The sequence below is a fragment of the Sapajus apella genome, unplaced genomic scaffold, assembly GCF_009761245.1.
Source record: "Sapajus apella isolate SASKATOON/1434 unplaced genomic scaffold, GSC_monkey_1.0 scaffold3, whole genome shotgun sequence".
NCBI classification, from domain to species: domain Eukaryota; kingdom Metazoa; phylum Chordata; class Mammalia; order Primates; family Cebidae; genus Sapajus; species Sapajus apella.
The window spans coordinates 33,770,900-33,794,840 of NW_022436943.1; the positions used below are offsets into that span (position 1 = coordinate 33,770,900).

General features: G+C 37.6%; 1 protein-coding gene across 4 annotated transcripts in view; it reads right to left on the bottom strand.

The window, feature by feature from the left end:
• Positions 1–7,571, bottom strand: part of SYBU (syntabulin) — a 114,124-nt gene extending 106,553 nt beyond the window's left edge. For 2 of the 4 annotated variants that reach the window (XM_032252084.1, XM_032252107.1), the window contains exon 1: positions 6,922–7,571. Coding sequence is in view for 1 of the 4 variants with exons in the window: in XM_032252107.1 (XP_032107998.1) it covers positions 6,922–6,946 (25 nt within the window). In the remaining 3 variants the exon portion in view is untranslated. The remainder of the gene's footprint in view (positions 1–6,921) is intronic. The other 2 variants (XM_032252066.1, XM_032252116.1) reach the window with 1 other exon arrangement.
• Between the last annotated feature and the right edge of the window lie 16,370 nt (positions 7,572–23,941).

Here is a 23,941-nt window from a genome sequence, read left to right on the forward strand (position 1 = left end):
GAGGAAATTATATAATGGACTAATTAAACATCTATACATAATTTTAATATAATTGTATAAAACATTATCGATCTAGCTCAGGGTGTTGTTGGAAACTGAAAAATAAGCCTCTGTCTGGAACATTGTTTCAAAAGTCTTTGGCTGAACCTCATGACACAGCTACTTCACTTCAAAAAGAAGGAGGAGAAAACACTCTAGCTGCTAGAGAAGAATCACTGTAGTCCCCACAAAACATTTCCAACTTAGCGCAGAGGGTAGAGAGGACTATCTATTCTTTTCCAACTCCGTCATTTTTCTTCCTCTGCTTTCTACATAAACCCAAAAGATGGCTCTGGCTCTGGGATTTTATGCTTTTCCCCATGAATAAAGTTTCCTTTTTCCTGTTATGAAGAGGGAGGAAAGCGACTTCTTTACTGTTAATTAGAAAAGCAAGGTTGCCTAGGTAACAGATCTTCCATAAACAGGTCAAGAGAAAGATTTCTAAAGAGCTAAAATTTACATGATGCCATGAAAATTACAAAAGCTCTTAAATGCTCAAGGATAGGTTGGAGTTTTGGCATAGTAATGGTTAAAAACTCAGAATTAGATAGACTGAGTTTTAATCTGAATTTCTAATTACCAACTGGGTAATTAGAAAAACAGTCTTTTAAATTAAGACAGTCTCTTAACTTTCCTCATTTCAGAAGAGGAAATTATAATAATTGTAGTGAGCAATAAGTGAACTGTCTTGTGTAAAACATTTAAAAAATACCTAACATTTAATATACATTAAAACATGATAGACTTATTTTTACTTTCATAATTTAATGCATGGAGGAAAACAGCTATAACATGATAATAATTGGACAGTGCATACCCCTTCTAAAGTGGGTAGCTGTAAATCAACACCATCTGATTGGTGAATTCTAGCTCTTTTTGCACTTATGCATTCACTATTGTTCTAAATCATTTAACAAATTTTTTTTTGTGCACTCATTATGAGTTGGGAACTGTGTTACATACTTGAGGTAAATCTGTAAAAACTTCAAACAAGTCCAGTCTCAATGACCTTAAATCCCAGTAATATACACTGCTTTGTGTCGTTATTATATTTTTATGCAAATGCAATAATTATATTTAAGGTTTCTCAGGGACAAGGGCCATATATAAAAAATTTTCATAATCCTCACAATTAAATGCATCAAGTATTTCTTGACAATCTGTTGTGGATCATAAATATTCTACAACTATATAAATGTTAATACAAATAATGGCCCATCATTTGAAGAGCCATAATTTTTTCTTATTTAAAATTATACGAAAAATGGTCAAAGTATCTACTGTAATAAAAGTCAAAGAGAGAAAGCAATATTATGGAACTAAAAAATATAAAGAATTTTTAGAAAACAAATATAAATTGACAACTATTAAATATTAAATATTATTAATTTAATAAATAAAGGAATTGTAGGAGGTAAATGATAAAAATTTCCAAGCTGTACTTCAAATAGGTTAAAAACAAATATTTGCAAATTCATCCTACAAGCATATCACTCAGATATACAAACTAATAAGGTCTGCAAGTTCTCTTTCTATGCTGATTATAAAAATTAACCATACATGATTTTTAAAGTCAATATTTGTCTTCTTGTAAGTCATTAACTTGAAGAAATGCCAGTTGTTCTTTTTCCTTTCTGTACCTAATTCTGTAGTGAGGTCACTGAGGAAGAGCTTGTTTCAGCACCATGGACAAAGCACCCCCAACAACCTTACTCTTGGGGGCTACAGCAAATGTTCCCCTTGGTTAAAATTTAAAAATAACTTTATAGTATCCACCTTTCATTTTAACATATCTTAAGAACAAAATGGATACTAAAGAATGTTCATACAGATAATATAAAGTTTACACCTTCAAACCCCTTCTCTCTTATGGAAAAATATAATGGCCCTTTAAAAGACATGCATCAATGTGATGAATGCATTAAAGTGTCATTAGGTTTAATGGCTCCCACTCACTTAGACTATCATTCCATACCTTTTAAAGTTAATTTGATGTGTATTAATGGTGTGAAATTGATGAAATTATGAATTGAATTTCCCTGGGCACAGGTTAAATCAAGGAAGAAGGAAGATAACTAGTTAATATTACCCTCTACCCATTCTTCATTTATACTACAAAAGATGTCAGCTCTGCCCTTGGGAAGAAAACTCTCACAGTCAGTAAGTTGAACCCTAATTGATTTTTAAGGTTTTAAGTCAGGAAACTGTCATTAGTTGGGTCACCGAAGGTTCACAGTTTTCTTTAGGGAATAAGGAAATATGTACTCTTCTGAGGTTAAATTCATATTTCATTCCTTATTTTCAGAGAAATAGATAACTTCTTACTTCTTTCTCTTTCTGTATTCAACTTGCACATTTTAACTTAGAAGTTCATTCGGAATATTCTTATTTTGTAATCTCTCTCACATCCTACCATTTTCACATAAAATGATGTTTGGTTAATTTAAAAGCTGAGTTAAATATTAGGATAATAAATACCCTTACAATTAATGCAAAAAATGGAAAAATCTAGGGTTCTGGTCCCAAGAACATTTGATATGGTAAAACTTCAGTTCTCAGTATCAAGGAGACTGAATTCTAATTTTGAACTATGAATTAACAAAAATACTAAGAAACAGAAAAATACTCACTTTATATTTTAAGTAAGAAGCAAACGTATAAACTCATTACTTGTTACATTTCATTTAATATTGGTGAATAACTAAGAGAATATAGGACTTTCTAGTCTTTCTAGTGACTCATGCTTCTCTGTCAAGTAAAAATGATTTCCAAACTAAAAAGGACAAAATAAAACTTGGCAAAGGAAAATAAAGCTCAGGTCAAGTCATTTCACTAGCTTCTCTTAAGACATTTGACAAGTTATGAACTGGGCTTTATAATCTCATCTTATACAAATAGAATTATGGTATCACTCTTAATGTCTATGAAGAACTGTGGACATGAGATGTCAAGATATTACAAATCTAGAAGTCAAGCATATGGTTCTAATTTTCAAAAACCAGAGAGAAGGGAAAGCCTGTGAAACACTGATTGATAAGACTGAAATGAAATATTGGACAATATTGATACAAATTAGCAAAACATTGGTTTCTGGATGCTTAGAAAAGAAAAATGTGACAGAGATCAAAGAATTACCTGGACCAAGTCCAGATTTTTTTTTCTCTTTACAGATAGACTTAGAGCTGGCAGAGCACATAGATTTTGATGAGGCAGTTGGCAAAGTGTCACATGGTATTATAGAGAATTTTTGGTTGGGTGACAGTCGAAGTAATTAGGTCATTTCAAATCTACTCCCAATATAAGGATAATTGGATCCTCCCAGTAATGAAATGGACTGCTCTAACACTAGAAGTACTCACTCTAACCACATTTTGACACAAGACTATATAGAAAAATAATCTAGAGCTAAATTTTTAATTTAATATTTTCTTTAGTTACTCTGTATAGCTAGGCTTCTTCTCATCATCAGGCCCTGGAGCGCCTTCCAAAGTTGTGTCATTGTACAGTGTTTCCTGATATGTTAGGTGTACTACTGGTGGTAGTACACACAGAATTTTAGGTGATTCATGGATATCTTTTGTATATGTGTATTTGTACCCTTCAGAAGAAATGTAACTAACATATGAAACATGGTATTTCGTGGGTTGACCTTATTCCTTTGATAAAAGCCAAGTAAAAAATAATTTGTCAATTTAAGCAAGAATGAGTAAATAGTAGTATGATTCATATTCAGAGATGATAAAAATTGTGAACTATACTAGAAAAACTGAAGCTCTGGAAATACTGCCTTCTCCCATGCAAAAGAACATTTCTTTCATCAGAAGTGTATACACAGGAATCTTTCTTTGCCAGCACCTCTGTCAGTCTACAAGACCACGGAAGCTTTAGTTTCCTGTCTTCTTTGGGGATACATTTAGATATTCTGGGACTTCTTCCATTGGTGGCCAACCCCGAAGAAGAAACACCCTGATGTGGGTGAGGGTGGCTCTGACCATCCACAAAAGACTTTTCAGATATTTCAATTAACTTAATTTACTTTCCTAATTTTTCTAATGAGAGATATTTATGAACATCAGTTTTATTCTTTTTTTTTGTCCTATCCCCTCTATCACTTCTGCTTGGTGCTATCTCTGGGTTCCGTCACCTGAACCACAGAAAACGTTCTGCTAAGAGGAAAAGAAAAGACCACTTGTAGACTCAAAACCTCAGTATTTTCAAGCACACACACACACACACAAAAGGGAAGAAAATAAAAACACTAGCTGTTATTTTTGCACAAATACTATTTAAATAAAACACTTCATCCTTGTTTTCCAAAATTTTAAATAAAAAGAAATTAACCAAACTGAAATTAGTGTTTATTGCCAAGACGCTATTTGATACCCTAGCATAATTAGTTACATCTTCATGGCATGTATGATCATTTAAAATATCAATAAATTTATATGCAGGTGTTAGTTTGTACCACAAGTATTTTAAGTATGTATTAAATACTTAAAATTGCATATAGTAAAGTGAGGTATTTTGTATACATTCAGATTTAGAAAAATAGCCAATGTTGAAATTTGATGTACTTAAAAATGACTGTAAAGAAAGTTCTTTATTTTGAAATAATTATAGCCTCACAGGAAGTTGTAAAAATAGTACAGAGAGATCCCATGCACCCTTCACTCAGTTTTCCCCAATGGTTATATCACATAACTACAGTATCATATCAAAACCAGGAAATTGACATTGGTGCAATGTCTCTTTATAACTCTATGTTATTTCTTTTCTTTCCTTCCTTTAATTAATTAATTTTTGATACAAGATCTTGCTCTGTCACCCAGGCTGGGGTGCAGTGGTGCTATCACAGCTCCCTGCACCCTGGGCTCAAGCAATCCTCCTGCACCAACCTCCTGAGTAGCTGGAACTGCAGGCACATACTGCCTTGTCCACCTATATATATATATTTATTTTTGGTGGAGATGGGGTCCCACCATACTGCCCAGGCTGGTCTCAAGCAACTGGACTCAAGCAACCTGTCCATCTCAGCCTCCCAAAGTGCTCAGATTGTAGGCACAAGCCACCGCCCCAGGCCTGATATTTTATCTTATGTGTAGATTTGTGTAACCACAATAATCAAGATACCTAGCTATGCCATCATCACAAAGATCTCCTTCATGCTACCCTTTTAATGTCACACTCTTCTCACCCTCAATGCATCTCCAAACCTTGTCAACCACTAGTTTGTAGTATTACTCTTTTGTGCTTATCTTTTACATACTCTTACTAATATATATATATATATATATCCCACACGACTATTAGGAGACAGCTGGTTCAAGTGTGCCACTGGCTACATTACTCACTCTCTGCAGGCCTCAGTAGATCATCTGTAAAAATGAAGTTTTGGACCCATTTTTTGTTTGTTGTTTTGTTCAGTGCATCAGCATCGAAGAATGCATACTTAGTTTCTATTATGCTTAGTTTCTATTATGATGTCACCTTAAAGACTATTAAATACAAATCAAGTGAATAAAATATTATTTAAATATGTACAGATCATCATGAATTGAACAGTGTATTTAAAACATATTCTGCATTAAAAGTGTCATTGTCAAATAAATCAAGTAACCAAAATCTGCACTATGATAATATATTGGTGCTCTAAAATCTGAAGCATATAAAAAATGATTTCACATGGGTTCATCTCTCAGAGACATGTGCTTCTGCTCTCCCAAATGTACAAGTGGAGAAAACTTGGCATAGGGAATACCTGACTCCTTTTCCACCCTGTGGAAGCAAAAGACAAACATTCCTAAAAGGTGCCGCCGAAGAATCTGAGCTGGCATAAACTTTAAATTTAAGATTCCTGGGGAGAGATAGCAAGGGGAGAAATGCCAGATGTAGGTGATGGGGAGGAAGGCAGAAAATCACACTGCCACGTGTGTGCAACAATTTTGCATGTTCTTCACATGTACCCCAAAACCTAAAATGCAATAAAATAAATAAATGGGAAAAAAAAAAAGATTCTGATCTGTAGGGTTCAAATGTGGCCCTTTTCTGAGAAGGGATATCTAGATGTTACAGCTGCCTTTTGCTTCTGCTGCACAGCGTCTGGGTTCAGGGTCAGAGAACCCAAGAGGAACCTAGCAGTGGAGGCTTCTGTTTTCCTTGATAGCACTACCTGCTGGACACTGGGGAAGATAAAATCAACGATTTTCCCCAAGTGGCCTCTTTCATTAAAAAGCTCTCAGAATCTCTTTCCACATACTAAATTAAGCTTACAGATCTCTTCTGCTGTACAATTCACCTCTATTTTAAATCCAAACCTGTTGATACCACCCACCATGAGGAGGTTTTGCACTCATCAATGTAGCCCTTCAACAACACACTAATGGAAAATGGGTCATCCTTTCTCACCTGGAATAGTCCTTATGAAAATTTCCCCAGGAAGCAGAAACTTGAAAAGTGTCCTCTGGGGACTTGGGACTGTCTCCTTCTTTGGAGAGCTCAGTGGAGGCTCCTTGGAAAACACCTATCCCTTTACTGAGGACAACCAGTAAAGGGAGATTCAAAACCGACGGCCTATGCATTGGCCAGGCCAATCTTGCTTGTTGCAACGAGGAGTCTACACCGACCATCTCACCAACCAATCAAACCAATCAAACAGGAATGCCTTCCCCCTGGCCTCCATCTGCTGAAAGTCCCCTATATGCCGCATTTTCCATGACCTTCTTCTGTATGTCGCCGAGCACCCTGGATCCCTCCCGCACTGGAAAGGGTGATCCTGGGGTTCGGAGCGCCCCATGTCGGCCCTCATTGAACCAAAGACCATCAGTCGCCCTCCCGTGTAGGCGGGTACTGACAGCAGAGCTCCCATAGACATCCCGGTCTTACCCTTTCTCGCCCAGAAGGGCCCCATCGCGCTGTCCAGGAGGAGGCACCTACGTGCGCTCGGGAGACCGGGCCCCGACTGGGCCAGGTGCCGATGCGCACGGGACCCCGCGTCGCTGCTGCTTTGCGCTCAGGGCCGGGGAGCCGGGCCCGGCCCGCTCCGCCCGCCTTAGCCCGTGCCGGACACGTGGTGCCGCGGAATCCCTTGCACTCAGGTGCCCGCGGCCCCTCGGCCTCTATAGCCAGCCCGGCGGCGGCCGGGGCTGAGGACGAACTGGAGAGAAGGGCGGGGGACCAAAGGGTCGGCACCGCTGGGTGGGGCGCAGCGACGTGGGCGCGGTGAGTGCCGCGTGCCTGGGGCGCCAGGGTTCTGTTCCCAGGGTTTGCTGCCTGATTCCTGTTGCCAGGGCCCCGGCAGATTTTGCTGCAGGATCTGTTTCTTGAAGCCGCTCTCAGTGGGGGTGGCGCGCTGCAGAAGCTCTGGGCTCCTGCCAGATGAGGGAGCCCCAGCGGAGGCCGGGAGGGCTTGCGTTGCAAAATCCGGAGCGGATCTCCCGAGGCGGCTGCGGGCCTGGGACCCCAGTATCCTTCGAGGTCTTTACTCACCTTCTGCTAAGGAGTACCCTTGTCCTTACGCTGGAGAGGAAGAGCCCTGAACACTGACTGTAGCATGAACCTAAGGTGCCCTTTAGGACAGTCTATCCCTGGGAAAATCAGCTAAGGAGGCGCGGCTTAAAACTAGGGGGCGAAGACTTACCTGCAGCTCAAGCTCTTTCTAACTTCACCGGTGACCTTGAGCGCCTCATCTAAACAGTGTGTCTCTGAGTTTCCTGATCTTTGATCTGGGGGTAAACGTGGCTGTTCACTTTTCAGTTCTCAGGAGATGACAGCAATTGGGTTTAACAAAAATACTGCCGACTTCTTTAATGGCAAGTGCAATGGAGACATAATTTGTTTTGACTTTAGGTAGGGCTGACGGGAACCCCCGACTGGAAAGGATACTGTGTGCTAATTTCTTAGTCCAAATGCAAACTTAATTATCAACCCCACTATCTGCTTTTCTGGGAAGATAGGTTTCTGAAGAGACTGGTGTGAAGGGGCTTTTTTCCCTCCGAATTGCCCAAGTCCCAGCCAGGTAGCCCCATCAAGAACACCAAACTTTCCTAAGGCTCTTCGTGATAAAACCAGTTGCATCATCCTATTATAGCTAAGGGTCAAAGAGCCGCTACCACAGTTTGGCTAAAGACTCTTCTAGGTGAGATTCTTGTGATGTTTTTCACTTACTTTTAGATTGCTCTTCTTTTTTATTCCTGAAGGGAACTTTCTGTATAGATGGAATGGATGCTTCTGGAGAGTAGCATTACTGTCCTCACCCTACCCTTTCTCCTTTCCCTGCCTCCCTTCCTTACTGTATTCACTAGCCTTTAGCACACAGTCAGCTTCAAATCCAACCTACTTACATTCATGTGTGAGGAAACTTGGCAGCGCAAGTTCATGCAATGGAAACCCAACCATCTCTCGTGCCAGCTTAACTTGGCACATGTTAAATGCATTAAGCATTTTATTTTTGTTCCAGTTCATTTTCATAATCTGGTCATGTCTTCTATTTCTCACTGTAAGGCTTAGATGTGAAGATTTCTTCTCTCTAGTGTTTTCAAAGCCCTGGAAATCCCCTCCCCCATTGAAAATACATCTTCATAACACAATGCAACCCATCCCAACATTTTTTCTTTTCTTTTCTCCTTTATTTCTCCTCCTCTCCTCTCCTCCTCTACCCTCCACCCCCCTCTTTGCCAAACATTGACATAGGAGGTCTTAGTATGTTCCTTCCCTCCCTCCCCAATCCTTCCCTTCTGCCTCTATTCAAAGTCCAACCATAGAGTTTAATCCTCCTTTGGCCTTAAAGGGATATAAGTGCCCTCCTTTGGCTTTTGGTCAAAACTGCTATCTGCCCAATATTTCCTCCACCAGATTAGCTTATGTTCTCTTGGAACTAGGCTCTAGGAACTCGGCTTTCTGTTTTCTTTCTCTCCATAATCCAGGTTTCCAGGATATCTGCATTAGGTATTCCTGGATTGTTTTTATTGAATTCCAACAAGTTATTTATAAGATGACTGTGAAGCAAAAAAAAAAGTACACACAAAGTGCTATGAAAATATAAGACTATTAGGTTAAACATAACCAGTCTCATGCCCTTGCAAATAAACAATTTCCTTTAGAATGGGGACAGCTACCTGTCTGGAAGGAAATGTCATTCCGTTTTGATTCTGAAGACTTAAGGTCACCAAGAGAGTATATGTGAGTGAAGTGGGAGAAATGGGGGTGGGGGTGAGGGTGGTAAAGTAGGGAAAAGGAAAGGGTGGACATGGAATGCCTGAGTGGGAAGGGTCAAGTGGAGTAGAAGACAGGAAGAGGAAAGGAAAAAATCCTGCTTTTGGTTTTCGTCCTACTGGGCACAGTGCTGACTCTACTGTGGAATAAAAGGAGGACGCTCACACACAGGCACTTTCTTCCTTGTTCTTTGTCTACCTGGTTCCTCCACGATGTATCTTCTATAAGATGACCTTCTGAAATTGAGAATATAGTAAATATCTCTCGATGAATATCAAAGCACAAATTATTGAACTCGAATTTTGCTGGAATTCCTATAATTGTAGAAACAGTTGTAGAATTCATTTAGGAGGAAGGTTTAAATCAGGGAGTTTATGCAATTGTGGAGATTGCAGGACTTTAAAAGATGATCGAACCCAGACTTTTAGATGTTGTATCAGTCATGCTTTCTTAGTTTTGGGTTTCAGTTTTTTCTCCTTTTTAATTCTCAACTTCTTCCCAATAAGCATATGTTTCCAAACCAGGACTTATTCCTCATGGCTACCAATACAACACAATACGAAAACAACAGCAACTACGAATCTTCCCCACACCTACTTGTTTTTCCCTAGATTTTAGATTTGAATTAGACTAAAGAAAATCCCTCTTTTAACTTCCTAAGACCTGGGAACAGTGCTAAATAAGCAGCTCACAAGTTGGAGGGGTCAAATGATGCCCAGAAGCCACATGTTCAGATAAAAAATCCAAAGTTAAAGGAAAACAAATTCAAAGTGACAGCCTTTCTTATATAGAGCTAAAGTGCAATTGTTTTTTTTCAATTTTAATTGATTTTATCAAAAACATGTAGAACTAATATTTAATAGTTATCTATAATTTACTTATTCAGCAATCTATATCCAGTACCATATTCCAGACCTGTCTTATCTTTCCTTTCTCTCTCTGAAGTTCCTTAAGACTTGTTTTCTAAAGTGTGATTAGATTGCTATGTTACTCCTCCAAGGTAATAGCATGGGAAGGAGTTCACATTTGCTGAGTATATACTGTAAACTAAGCACTTATTTACAATAATTTAATTCTTACATTTTTCTTAAGAAGTAGTTATGCCTGTACACTTTGGTGATACAAAAAAGAGGCCTATGACTTGCTAACAATCACAAATCTATTAAATTGTGCAACAGGGATTTGAAGCTAAATATTTGTGATTATTTTGTATTCCTACTCACTGTAGAGGCTTCCTGGAGGCAATGCTTTCATTCAAAGGAATAAGTCAAATGGGGGAAATATTAGATGCTACTGCAGGATGTGCGGGGAGTAGATTTGGTCATGTGCTAGGAATACGGTAGGTCTTTTCTGTATTAAACATACGGTAGTATTAGGCCCCCTTACACCACACATGTGATGACTAATATTTATTTAAAAAAATATGGCTTGGTGTCATGGCTCACGTCTATAATCCCAGCACTTTGGGAAGCTGAGGCAAGTGGATCACCTGAGGTCAGGGATTCAAGACCAGCCTGGCTAACATGGTGAAACCCCATTTCTACTAAAAATACAAAAAATTAGCCAGGTATGGTGGCATACACCTGTAATCCTAGCTACTTGGGAGGCTGAGGCAGGATAATCACTTGAACCAGTGAGCCTAGATCCAGCCATTACACACTAGCTTGGGCAACAAGAATGGAACTCCATCTCAAAAAAAAAAAGAAAAGAAAAATATATTTTTGAAAGAGATTATTAAAATTCCTGGATCTACAGCATGATTTTACAAATATTAAAATATTATCCAACAACTTTTTTTTTTTTTTGAGATGAACTCTTGCTCTGTAGCCACGCTGGAGTGCAGTAGCACCATCTCAGCTCACTGCAACCTCTGCCTCCTGGGCTCAAGTGATTATCCTGCCTCAGCCTCCTGAGTAGCTGGAATTACAGGCACACACCACCACGCTCAGCTAATTTTTTGTATTTTTAATAGAGATGGGGTTTCAACATGTTTGCCAGGGTGGTCTTGATCTGACCTTGTGATCTGTCCACCTCGGCCTCCCAAAGTGCTGGAATTACAGGTGTGAGCCGCCGTGCCCGGCCTGAACAACTTTTACTCATAACAGACACATTTAGTGAAATGACGTGTATGGTGAATTGAAGCAAGTCATAGTCCTTCTCCGATCTTATAATCCTTATCCAGAAAACAGAAATGGTAAATACTATCATGCTTTGGGAGCTTGAAGTGAGTGTCAAAGGAAACAACAGAAACAAAAATGCTTTGTGAGCTGTAACTATGTATATATTATTGTACATGAAAATCAGAAAAAACACTAATTAGAAACAGAGTGAGTGGAAAAGGAATATTTTATAATTTAAGCTTTGCACACATAGAGTCATGAAATTTTGGCATAGATAAGAAATATATAGATTAATTAATTTCCCCTACTTTATAAATGAGGAAACAAATTCCCAGAGAAAGTAAATTGTCTACAGTCACATTAAATTCTTAAGAATATTGCTGAACATTCTAAAATAAGAAAGTGGGGCTAGGGATGTTGGCTCATGCCTATAATTCCAGCACTTTGGGAGGCTGAGATGGGAGCATTGCTTTAAGACCGGCCTGGGCCACACAGCACAACCATGTTTCCGAATTTAAAAAAAATAGCCTGGAACATGGCATATGCCTTTAGTCTCAGCTACTCCAGAAGCCAAAGTGGGAGTGTCATTGGAGCCCAGGAGGGTGAGGCTGCCGTAAGCTAAGATTGTGTCACAGCACTCCAGCATAAGTGACAGTGCCGGACACTGTCTCAAAACAAACAAACAAAAAAAGGTGGTATCATGAGAACAGGCAGCTTCAGTCAATTAATATTTATTGAGTGGCTATCATATGTCAGGCACAGTTTTAGATGCTAAGACTATAGTGATGAACAAAATAGCATCCTTGCCTTCAAATAAATGATATTCTAATAGAGAAAGTTAGATAAAAGGAGTGTGAGAAAACAAGTCATTTCAGGCACTAATCGTTTTAAAGAAGTTAAATAGGAGATGAAATTGTTGAGCGGAAGTCTGGAGCTCCGGAGTTTCCACGTTGGAGGTAAACATTTCAGTCTTCATCACATAGAAAATTTTACAGAAATGGATTTTTTAAGCGAATAATTTATTCCTAAATGTGATTTTCTTTTGTCCAGTTGCTGTGTAAGCAAGGTGATTCAAACATGACCTAGCTTGTCTTCCAAAACTGGAGCCACCTGAAGCCGCTCAGCTGCGACTGAGCAGACCATCACCATAGCAACGAATCTTGTCAAAGAGGAGAGTGAATCTTTTCTCATTTTGAGGCTTTAATCATATATCTGCCATCATAGAATGAAAGTGTTTATGGCCACACTTCTATTTCTTTTGTTAAGGCCCACAAATGTGCCTCAAATCCATCTCAGTGATTGCTGCTGAGATGGGACTTGCGACTGCTCTGGAGGAACAGGCTTTTGTTACTGTGTTCTGTGTCCAAGTAACCCCAACTTGTGAGCTGAACTCGTTAATGGCGTCTTCACATGTCTGCTTTTAAAACATGCGTGCAAATTATTACTCAATTTAGATTCTCTCCAAAAAATTATCTAGAGAGCCTGTTTTTGCTTATCATGTAATTTTGTATGGAGTGTTAGAAAATATAACTTCCATAATCTTTAGTGCTGTAGTAGCAGTTGCTATAAATTCTTCTCAGGTAAAAATTAATAATCTTTGAATTTAGAGAAGAAATAATGAAGCCAAAGATTACAGATTTTGGGTATTGTCTTCCTCAAGGTGCAGTCTATGATCAAAAAGGCCCTGTAATGCCCAGGACACCCAGGTTTCACAATGACTATGTTCTACCTTTAGAGAATATTTTTTTATCAATTGGCACTGGTTTGCATTATAGTTCTGTTTTATTTTCTAAAGTAAAGAAAAATAAGTATGTCGTGGAAAAATTTTAAATGCAGAAAAGCTTTAAGAAGACTTAAAGGTATCATTTATAAGAAAAAAATCATTTGTAATCTCTCACTCAAAGATAAATATGAATAGTATGTGTCTTTTCCATATAACTTTTTTGTGGGGTGGGGGCAGATTCTCACTCTGTCACCAGGATGGAATGCTGTGGCCAATCTCAGCTCACTGCAACTTCTTCCTGGGCTCAAGTGATTTTCCTGCCTCAGCCTCCTGAGTAGCTGGGATTACAGGTGCCTACCACCATGCCTGGCTAAATTTTGTATTTTTAGTAGAGATGGGATTTTTCCATGTTGGCCAGACTGGTCTTGAACTCCTAACTTCAAGTGATCTGCGCACCTCTGCCTCCCAAAGGGCTGGGATTACAGTTGTGAGCCCAACCTTTTCCATATAATTTTAAAGTAAAACATAAACTTACCGTAAGCTTACTTTTAAAGTAAAATAGAAATTTACTGATTATACTATGTTAAATGATATTTTTTGTCACAAAACTATAGAGAAAGCATAGGAAATGTATAAGGAAAAATAGAAAATAAAAATTACTTATCACAGTCTCATAATAACCATAATTATAAATTTTTCTACATTTTTCTATGAACATAGATTTTATATATATGACATATGTATATATTCTAATAGACATACATATCTTTTTAAATGATATTCCCTGTTTTGCAGCTTGATTTTCCCACCAAACAACGTTATATGTAATTATATCTATTAGTGGCTATTCTGCTGCACAGTATTTTAACAGCTTCATAATAATGAGGCCATACTATACAGCTTCTGTCAAAAGGTAGATACTCATAGACAGTGACATGTCTTGATGCAAAGGAGTAAGTTCATATCAAATTGAAATGAATGTCTTTATTGATTTTATGCACAGTAAATCAACATAATAATGCACAATAAATCAAGGCTATTAAGGCCATTGTTAAGGGAAAACTCGGTAGGACATTAGTGAGTTTTTGAGTTAAGGATATGAAAGGCTCAGGGCAGCCTCCCACCCCCAGTTTGTTGATGATTCATATATATGTGTAGGGCTGTGATCAGGACATTATATGGGGTCAGCGATAGTTATAAAAGTTATCCAAAAGATATTGAACAATGTTAAAGCATCTATGTATTTTTTTCACAGGGTGATTATACACATATACATAAAGATAGACATAGAAGATATAAATAATATAGGTAAAGACAGAGATGAACAGCAACCTTGAAAAGAAGATCAGCTATGGTTTTTCTTTAACTTGGTATAACCATGTTAAACTTGGTGGCTCTCCTAGCTACCTGGTTCCAGAATGTTCTTGGTAATTTAATTTTTATATTTGTAAAAGTTACCACTGTAGAACATCATCACTAAATGGTTGAGTTTTATGAGACTAACACTTTCAGTTTACACACTGGCACTGAATATTGAGTATTAGACTAGAGATCAGCAAATCAGGAACCATTAAACCAGTTTCTACATTTTACCCAACCAGTGTGGCTCTTTGAATGGGTTCATAACGTATTTTACAGTGAGGGTCGTAGAACAATACCATGTGCATTAGATAAATTTTGGGGCTTGTTGAAAATTTACATTTCTGGAGCCTACCCTCCATCAAAGAAATCAAATCCTCAGTTTTACCACACTTCTCAGGTGATTGTATGGACACCAAATTATTGAAAAGACTGAGAATTAAGGGAATTAATTCAGAGAATTAAGAAAAAATTTCTGTGAGCTCCTTAGCATTAGGCATTCTGCTTTTTTTTTTTTTTTTCTTATTTCCATCTCTGTCACTGCCTGGCCCATGGAAAGTAATGGTTATATTCGACTGTTTATTATTGACTATTTTGATATTTCTAATGTTTTGATAAGCTCTTGCCTTGTATTTTAACATTTTTCTCCAAAATGTCTTGTAAAAACTTTGAAACAAGCCTCATAAGCTCTGTGATTATTCCTTGCATACAGTAGGCACTTAATGACTATTGACTACATGAATGTGTTAAAAAATATGTGATGACACGTAATCACTCTTACCTTAGAGCAGTGAGCTACCTCCAATTCCTGGGAGGCTGTCTTCTGTCTCTGAAGGACAGGAGTCACATTTAGGTGTCAGAACCTCTCTGTTTTATCTCTGCCAAGAATTCCACATAATCACAGGTAAGTCGTTAAGCCCCACTGACTTCACTAAGCACTACTGACTTCAGCTTTGTAATCTGTAAAATAGAGAAAGTTGCAGAGATTCAGTGAGATAAAACCCATGAGAATAATTTGAAATTAATGAAGTGCTTTGCAAATCTAAGTTATTATTATTCTTATTCTCTTCAACAAGGTGGTAACCATCACGAACTTTTTCACGTGCCTCAGTTCTTACGAGAGCCAATCACTGTCTTGTGGTAAGCTTGGGGCAAGAGTACATTACATTTAAGAAATCTGTCAATGTGTGAAATCCTTAAGGAATGGATGGCAAATAAGTTGACTCATGTCTACCATTTCACCTCTGGTATCCAAGGCAAACATCAATAGTGAATTATAGTTCTAGTTCTCATGTAATCAAAGGTGGCCTCACACACTTTCTCAACACAGCACCACAGGCAACCCCTGTAACTAACTGGCATTGACCCTTCTATGGAACCCTGTCTCCCATCTCTGATGAATAAATCTAGAAGTTTGCATGCATTAGATTGGAGTTATATACATATTTCGTAAAAATATGAGATTACAGTTGACCCTTGAACGACACGTGTTTGAATTGTGCAGGTCCACTTGCTACCACCTCCACCATCACCTTCAATATCACCTCTGCTATCTCCTTCACCAGCTTTACCATCATCAGCACCATTGCCATATCCATAGCCTTCCTTTAGTTCTCCATTCCTCTAGTCCGTCATGACATCACCTTGTTTCACAACAACCTTCTTAAAAGAGTAGTATCACGATGCTTTCTTCTTTTGCTACCCTTATTTGTTGCTTAGCCAGCTAAGAACTGGTTTCTATTCTATTCTCATCACTCAATTGAAATTGTTTAAAATAAATTCACTACTTTCTATACTCACAATATTGCCACATTCGGTGAACACTCTTGGCCCTTAACTCACCTGATCTCACTGCAGCCTTTGGTTCTGTTTTCCACTTCCTTCTTAAAATACTCTTTTTCCTTTGATTTTTATAATAATAAAACTTCTGGTTACCTTCTAATTTTCTATCCTCTCCTTTTTCAGCCTTTTCTAAGGGCAAACCACTATTCAGTTATCACTTCCACGTGGTTTTCCTTGGCTTTCTGCTGTTCTTGCAATATTTAGGTGACTGCAAATGTAACCTCTTATACTCAATTCCTACATCCAGTGAATAAGAGCAGGGCAATTTGATGCAAATGATAAAAAGACTTGGATAAAGAGGAGAAAGTTTGGCAAAGCTGCTGAGGGACAGAAGAAAGGGAGCTAAGACATGCTGGCCAGGGCATGAAGCCTAGCCCAGCTGAGTCTGCAGATCTTAAATGTGTGGTGTATTGAAACCACTCCGTTGTTGATTTTTTCCCCAGCATTCTAAGAATATGAAAAAAATTAAATATGTGGAAATGTGGCTAGAAAAAAGGATGGAATATTTAAATGTTTTTCCTTACAATCTTCTCTATGATTATTCCCTTAACCAGGAATCATATTATCAAACAGTTAGAGGTCATGATTATTAAATAATAGTCATCCCCAACTATTTTGTAGTGAGGGCAAAATAGCTTTCTTGTTTATTCTGGTAATTCTTCATTTTACTCATCCATGATTTTAAAAGATTTATAGGTTTCACATTTATTGTCTTAAATTAACATGGTTTAGAGTTAGGTTTGTCTAGATCCCTTAATGTGATGTTTGTAGACATTCTTGAGATGATTTAGTAACAATAACTCCTGCAACAGACAAAATAAATTTGATGTAAATATTTGGAGGTATACCTGCCTCTTCAATAAGAGGTCTCCCATATTTTCAGGATTGGGTCTAAACCAGTTTATTTTTAACCAGAATCTTTGATCATACATGGATAAACATGTGGCTGAATTCATATGGGTTATTTGGCATTCTATGTCATCTTGCATTTTCTGCTGCAGATTCTTGGATGTAGCACTTGAAATTATTTGAAGTCAGAGAAATTTATATTTTGGATATAATACAGACATTTTAATATGGTTTTTCATTAGAGTTTTCTTGTCTATCTCACCAGGCTCAACTTTCTATTCTTTTTAGCCTCACAACATATGCTCCAGCCATATTGAATTACTTCCAAATCCTCAGCCATGCCAAGTGTTCTCTCACAAAGTGGTGAGAGAACTCCTGAGAATTCTGCAGGGCTTTATCTTCTTTAGGAAGTCTTCCTTGACACCCTAATGTTAACTGTATCATATCTTTGCTGCCTCTACTAGACAATAAGATTGTTGGGGACTTTGTTTTTACCTTTGTATACCCAGGATATACCAGGGTCTAGCACAAGGCTTGGCAATCAAAGACATTCAAACATTGTTCCTTGGTTGAATTAATCAGTAAGTGGATGAAATTACTCTCCAAGTTTCATTATTCTTTTAAAATCATATGATCTGACATATTTTTAGTCATGTTTCAGTTTCTTGAATATAAAATTGTTTCAGCAATATTTAATACAAATATTGTTTCTTGGTGGTTCTGTATCTTTGTGGTTGTCTAGCATTATTCACCAAAGAGCTTATGCTGTTCCTGCTCCTGTAAGTTTCACCTCCTCCATTTTTATGCATTTACTTGCTTTTGTCTATAGGCCTAGACTGATTACTGCTGCAGCAGGATCAATTTTACTATAAGTAAAGCTGTATTGAAAGTGGCAACTTGTATTCAATGTCCTCCTAAACTGGGCCTTACCAACCTAGTCACAGATGAAATAGCTCCCACAAGTATTGTGGAGTACTCATGTGTTAGAGGAGTGAGCACTTAGAGGAGACCCTGTGGGAAGTGAGCACATGGACTGAGGCTTCACATATTAATGAGAGGCTCTCCAATTCCATCAATATCATAAGCAATGACTGTATGTAATGTAGGGAGGAATGAATGAAAGGTAGGAGGATTCTTCCCATGATCTCTAGAAGGACTGAGGTCCATGTTAATGATCTGAAACAGGAACTTCCAGAGAGAGAGTGGATAACTTCCCCTACACTTTTCATTTGCAGTTTTCTCTGCCATGAATGGCCTTGTCTGCCTTCACTAACAGTTCCAATGCTGCTTCTTGGAAACGTTTCTATTATATCTTTTAAATAATATTTTTAAACAATATACTTATCAAACACATTTATGCATTTGTATGCCACTCACTTCCAGTGACTGAGCTTTTCCGAGGCAGGAACACTGTCTCATTTTTTCTTGTATCCCCCATTGCTAAGCACAGTGCATGGAACTTTTGTGTTCTCTCCTCTCACACCTTAACAGTGCCCCTCCAAAGCATGATGGCTTCAAGCTGCCCTGCCCCTATAGAAGGTGCCTACAGACAATTCAGTGGCTTTATCTATGACTAGCACTGTGCCTGAAACATCACATAATAAGATCTGAGTAGGTGATGTAGTTACAGCAGATGACTTCATATGGTGTTTGTAGACTGCCATTTTATTTCAAGGTATTGGACCAAACTTATGGTAGAAAATAAATAGTTTAAGAATGGACCCAACATGGGTAAAATCAAGGAAATGTTACCAATAGAAGAAATAGAACCACTCAAATATCAAGCAAAAGGTACAGAATTGGGAATCTGTGAAATTCCATAGGTTTTACAAGATTAATCTTGTAAAATATATTCATACACTTTGGAAAGTGTCATTTAAAATGCTATAAAACTTGTAAATTGTCACATTTTTTGAAACCCACTCGGGAGATTTATGCATTTGTAAAACCCACTTTTTATTAAATGGAAGACTTAAACTTTTCTTGGAGATACTTATGCCATATTACCATCTTCATAGTCAAGTTTTACAGCTTTCCTTATATTTCTTTTTTTTCTGACTTGTTTTTCAACTTTTATTTTAGATTTGGAGTTGCACGTGCAGGTTTATTACCTGAGCATATTGCGTGATGTTGAGATTTGTGGTATGATTGATCCTGTCACCGAGGTACTGAGCATAGTACCCAAGAGTCAGTTTTTCAATCCTTGCTCCCTTCCATTCCTCCCCTGTCCAGTAGTCCTCAGTGTCTGTTTTTCCATCTCTATGTCTATGGGTACCCAAGGTTTAGCTCCCATTTATAAGTGAGAACATGCTGTATTTGGTTCTTTGGTCCTGTATTACTTCACTTTACTTCTCTTATTTCCTCATATTTCCTTCAGCATGATATTTTACTTGAAAAGTTGAAATTCATTGACTTTCATGAAGTAAGCTTTAACTAGTACACTGTTCCTTTTAGCTGTTGTGATGTGTAATAATAAAATCAAAACAAATATTGAAATGGGATTTATAGTTATATAATATTCCCATGTCTGTAAGCCAATTTAATTCATCACCTCATCCCTGAACTAGTTAATAGAATCACTGAAGATAGAAGGCTGTTGTGCTGTATTTTACGTTTCCCCTCCTTTGACTCAGGTGGCAAATTCCTTTTCTTTTTCCCAGTAAATTTTATTATATTTTCCTTCATATAATATTAAATGTTTAAGAAGAGAGCAAACATGACATTAAAAGTATATTTTTCTTTAAGTTATTAAAAATGAGAGACTGTCAGTAATGTACATATTAAGGTACAATGCCTGGTACCCAGGTGACACAATAAATTATCATCGTTAGTGCAGCTGCACTACAGACATGTCTTCAAATTTTTAGTTCTGTAAACTCTGAGGCTCATAACCATGTCTTACTAACCTTTGAGTTGCTTGCATCACCTAGCATAATTCCCTGCATATATGAGATAGTAAATTTTGGGATTAATAAATTAAAGAGATGATTGAATGGGACAGCATGTATTAAAACAGCTTGTGAATATAAAATGCTGTCTAATAAGAGATTAATATTATTGTTGTGAATAATTTAAAAAATATTTTGAAGTACGAGTACATTCAGAAAAGTACAATATCATGTGTGAATAAACTCATGTAGCCAGCCCCCAAAGACAAACTATTACCACATCCTAGAAGTCCCACTTATGCCCCTTTAGGTCACTGCTTCTCCTAAAGTTAACTACTATTCTGACTTCCAACACTGTGGATTCATTTTGCCTGTTTTTGAATTTCATAAAATGGAATCACACAGAATGTACTCTTTGTGTCTCACTATTTCTGCTCAATATCAAGTTTGTGCAATCCATTCATGTTTTAGGAGATAGCTATCATTTGTTCATTCTCATTGCTGTTTAGTACCCCTCTATATGAATACATCAAAGTATATTTATCCTTTCTACTGCTGAGACACATCTGGGTTGCTTCCAGTTTTGGGCTATGATGAAAGTACAATGAATATTCTTCTACATGTCTTTTGGTGAACATATGCACATATTTCCATTGCAGACATATCTGGGAGGGAGATGGCAGATGAGTATAGATATATTCAGCTTTAATTAGTATACTGCCAATCTTCCCAAGAATTTATATTTAGTGGTATTATCTTTGGCAACATGTGAGAGTTCAGTTGCTCTTCATTCTAGACAACTCTTGGTTTCACTTAGCTGTTCTGGGTGAGTATGGTGGTATTACAGTGTGTTTTAATTTGCATTCCTATGATGGCTACTGAAAAAAAGCATTTTTATTTTGTTTTGTTTTTTACTGGCTGTTGCTTTTATGAAGTGCCTGTCCAAGATTTTGCACCTTTTAGGGGTGGTAGATTCATTTTTTTTTTATTTTGTAAGAGCTCTTCATATAATCTGGATATAGCTTCTTTGTCAAGTTTAGGTATTACAAATATTTTCTGTGTAAACAATTTTAACTTGCAGCCCATTCAGAGTATAGCTACTCCACATGGGCCAACTACTGGTTGTGTCAAGCTAGTGTGCTATAGAATGCCGGGGTGATTTTCAAAGACACCATTGTCAGTGCATCATTCCTGAACAACTGAATCAGAATCTCTGGGTGTTGGGACTGGTGCTACATATTGTTCATTGCTGGATCCCCGGTACCTTGTAAGTAAGTAGTATTCTTTTTTTTTTTTTTTTCCTTTTTTTTTCTTTTTTTAGATGGAGTGTCTTGCTCTGTTGTCCAGGCTAGAGTGCAGTGGTACCATCTCTGCTCACTGCAACCTCTGCCTTCTGGGTTTAAGCAATTCTCCTGCCTCAGCCTTCTGAGTTTCTGGAAATACAGGTGCACACCACCATGCCTGGCTAATTTTTGTATTTTTAATAGAGACAGAGTTTCACCATGTTGGTCACACTGTTCTCGAACTCCTGACTTCAGGTGATCTGGCTGCCTCGGCCTCCCAAAGTACTGGGATTACAGGGGTGAGCCACCACACCCAGTCATAAGTGGTATTCTTGACATTAAAACAGGTATTTAGAGTTTAATCTTTAGCTTAAGATCCATTTTTTCACCAAACCATATATACTATAATTTGAATATATTATCTTACATGATTAAACACATTTAATAGAACTTGATAGAGGAAAATAAAAATTTGTGTTCAGATATTTGCTCTGTATTCATAATTATAACAAAATAAACTTTCTAACAGAATGCTTAATAATATCCCTATGTAAAATGAAAAAAGTCATTTAAAAATGTTTAAACCTTATTCCTCACAAAACGATGACATGATTTTAAACATTTTTAAGAAAGATTTTTGAGATTTTATATTTTAGTGGAAGAGGTTTATTGCTCAAAATCAGCTGGAGTATATTGCTCTGAGAGGAGAGTGGGGGATGAAATTAAAAGGCTGCAAGTTGTGGCTCATGACTGAGAAGAATATGAGGAGAGAGGTGGCTAACAATGCAAAGACTTGCTTCGTGAGGCTGCGAGCAACCCATTATTAAGGGTAATCACATGGAGTTAGAATTTCCATCCGGATGGAAATTTCCACAGTGGGTCAGGTTGTCTGACTTCTAACAGTGTCTTACAACTTTAAATTCTATACCTTTTTTGCAATGTAAGGCATTTCATATAGTGCAGACACAATTCTTCCCCTGGAGGTGAAATCCTCCTAACCCTACTCCTCTTGGTATTCTTGCCATGGATGCAGAGAAAAAATTCACCTTAGGGTTTTAGAAGTCACTCTTTGAAGGAGTATTGCCAAAACGACACTTTCCTGCCATTGATTTAGCAGAAGAAACATTCTTACTTGTCTTCCCTTTTCCTTTTGGATTTATTCTTGCTCTGTATTTTTAGGGACCACTACCTCCCTCAGCTAAATTCAAGATGTTCTGTGAAATAGAAATGTAACTGAGTACAAGTCAAGATTGACAGTGAGAGTCTTCAGTTTTCCATTTACCAAAGATAATCTCTTCAACATTAAATATAAAAAGCTCTGCCTGATGGTTGCATTATAACCAGTGGGGTGTCTTGTCAACCAACATGCTGGGAAACAGGTTTATACAGCTGACTCTTTTTAGTAATTATTGCCTTTAAGGGAGAGCAATCAACCATGTTAAATTAGACTTAGTTCATAATTGTCAGATATTAGTATAATGGATTCAGCTAAAAGGATTTTAGACATTTGGGCCAATTTGGCCCTCTGTTCTAGAAGCTGCACATGGCATCTAATGAACCTACTCCTTAAAATTGGAGAGAGGATGACGTGAATAACCAGATGCCTGGCTTTAGTTACTAACATTTCCTGACAAATGGGTGCTACCCTAGACATTGCTAACTTTTGTGTGCAGGACTTAGGGCAGGTCTACCTCTAACAAACAAAATTATCTATAGGAAGTTACTGACTCTGGGGTGCACTAAGTCCAGAGCTTAATTGTCCGGCTGAAAATCCACAATCAAGACTATTTTCATTTGGTTTCTTAGTTCACATTTCGAAATGTTGTCATTTCCAAGTAAGATTTGTTAGGCAGTTTTTAGTCTTATGTTAGGAAGTGAGCTGTGCCTGAATTCCCACATGTCCTTAACTGTTCAGCATATTGTGTTAGTACAGGATTGTAAAAGTTTTAGTATAAGAAACATGACATTTCTGAGTTCCTTTTTTCTAAAGTCTCTGATGCAGGGAGTGTCTATACACAACAGAGAAATCATACCAATTCTACTAGTAACTTAGCATGTCAAGGTTGGGCCACAATTTTCACAGCTTGCTAGGGTTGGCGTATTATATATAGAATTAGAAAAATTTGAAGATCTCTTTTAGCATGGCCTCCAGAACATTTTGGGAGATTCCAGGGGAAAGTGATCATTTTGATAAAACAAGTGGTCTTTAAGTCCTATAGGCCTTACTTTACAGACCCTTTGGAGGAGACAGATCACTCACTGTTGAGTATTCATTTTAGATTTCTCCTTGATTATAGTTGTATCTGGGAGTACCTGAGTCTAGGATGCAATTTTATTCCAAAATCAATCCCAGTATGGCCATAGACTAACCACAGTTTTCAGCTTTTAAAAAGTACTCACTAGCTTATACAGGTAACACAGGAATACATGCTTATGGAAACATTTCCAACAACAGAATGTTTTTGGAAAATGATATTTGGGAATAAAGAGTTAGTCATCTCCTGTAATCCCAGCACTTTGAGAGGCCGAGGCGGGTGGATCACGAGGTCAAGAGCTCGAGACCATCCTGGTCAACATGGTGAAACCCCGTCTCTACTAAAAATACAAAAATTAGCTGGGCATGGTGGC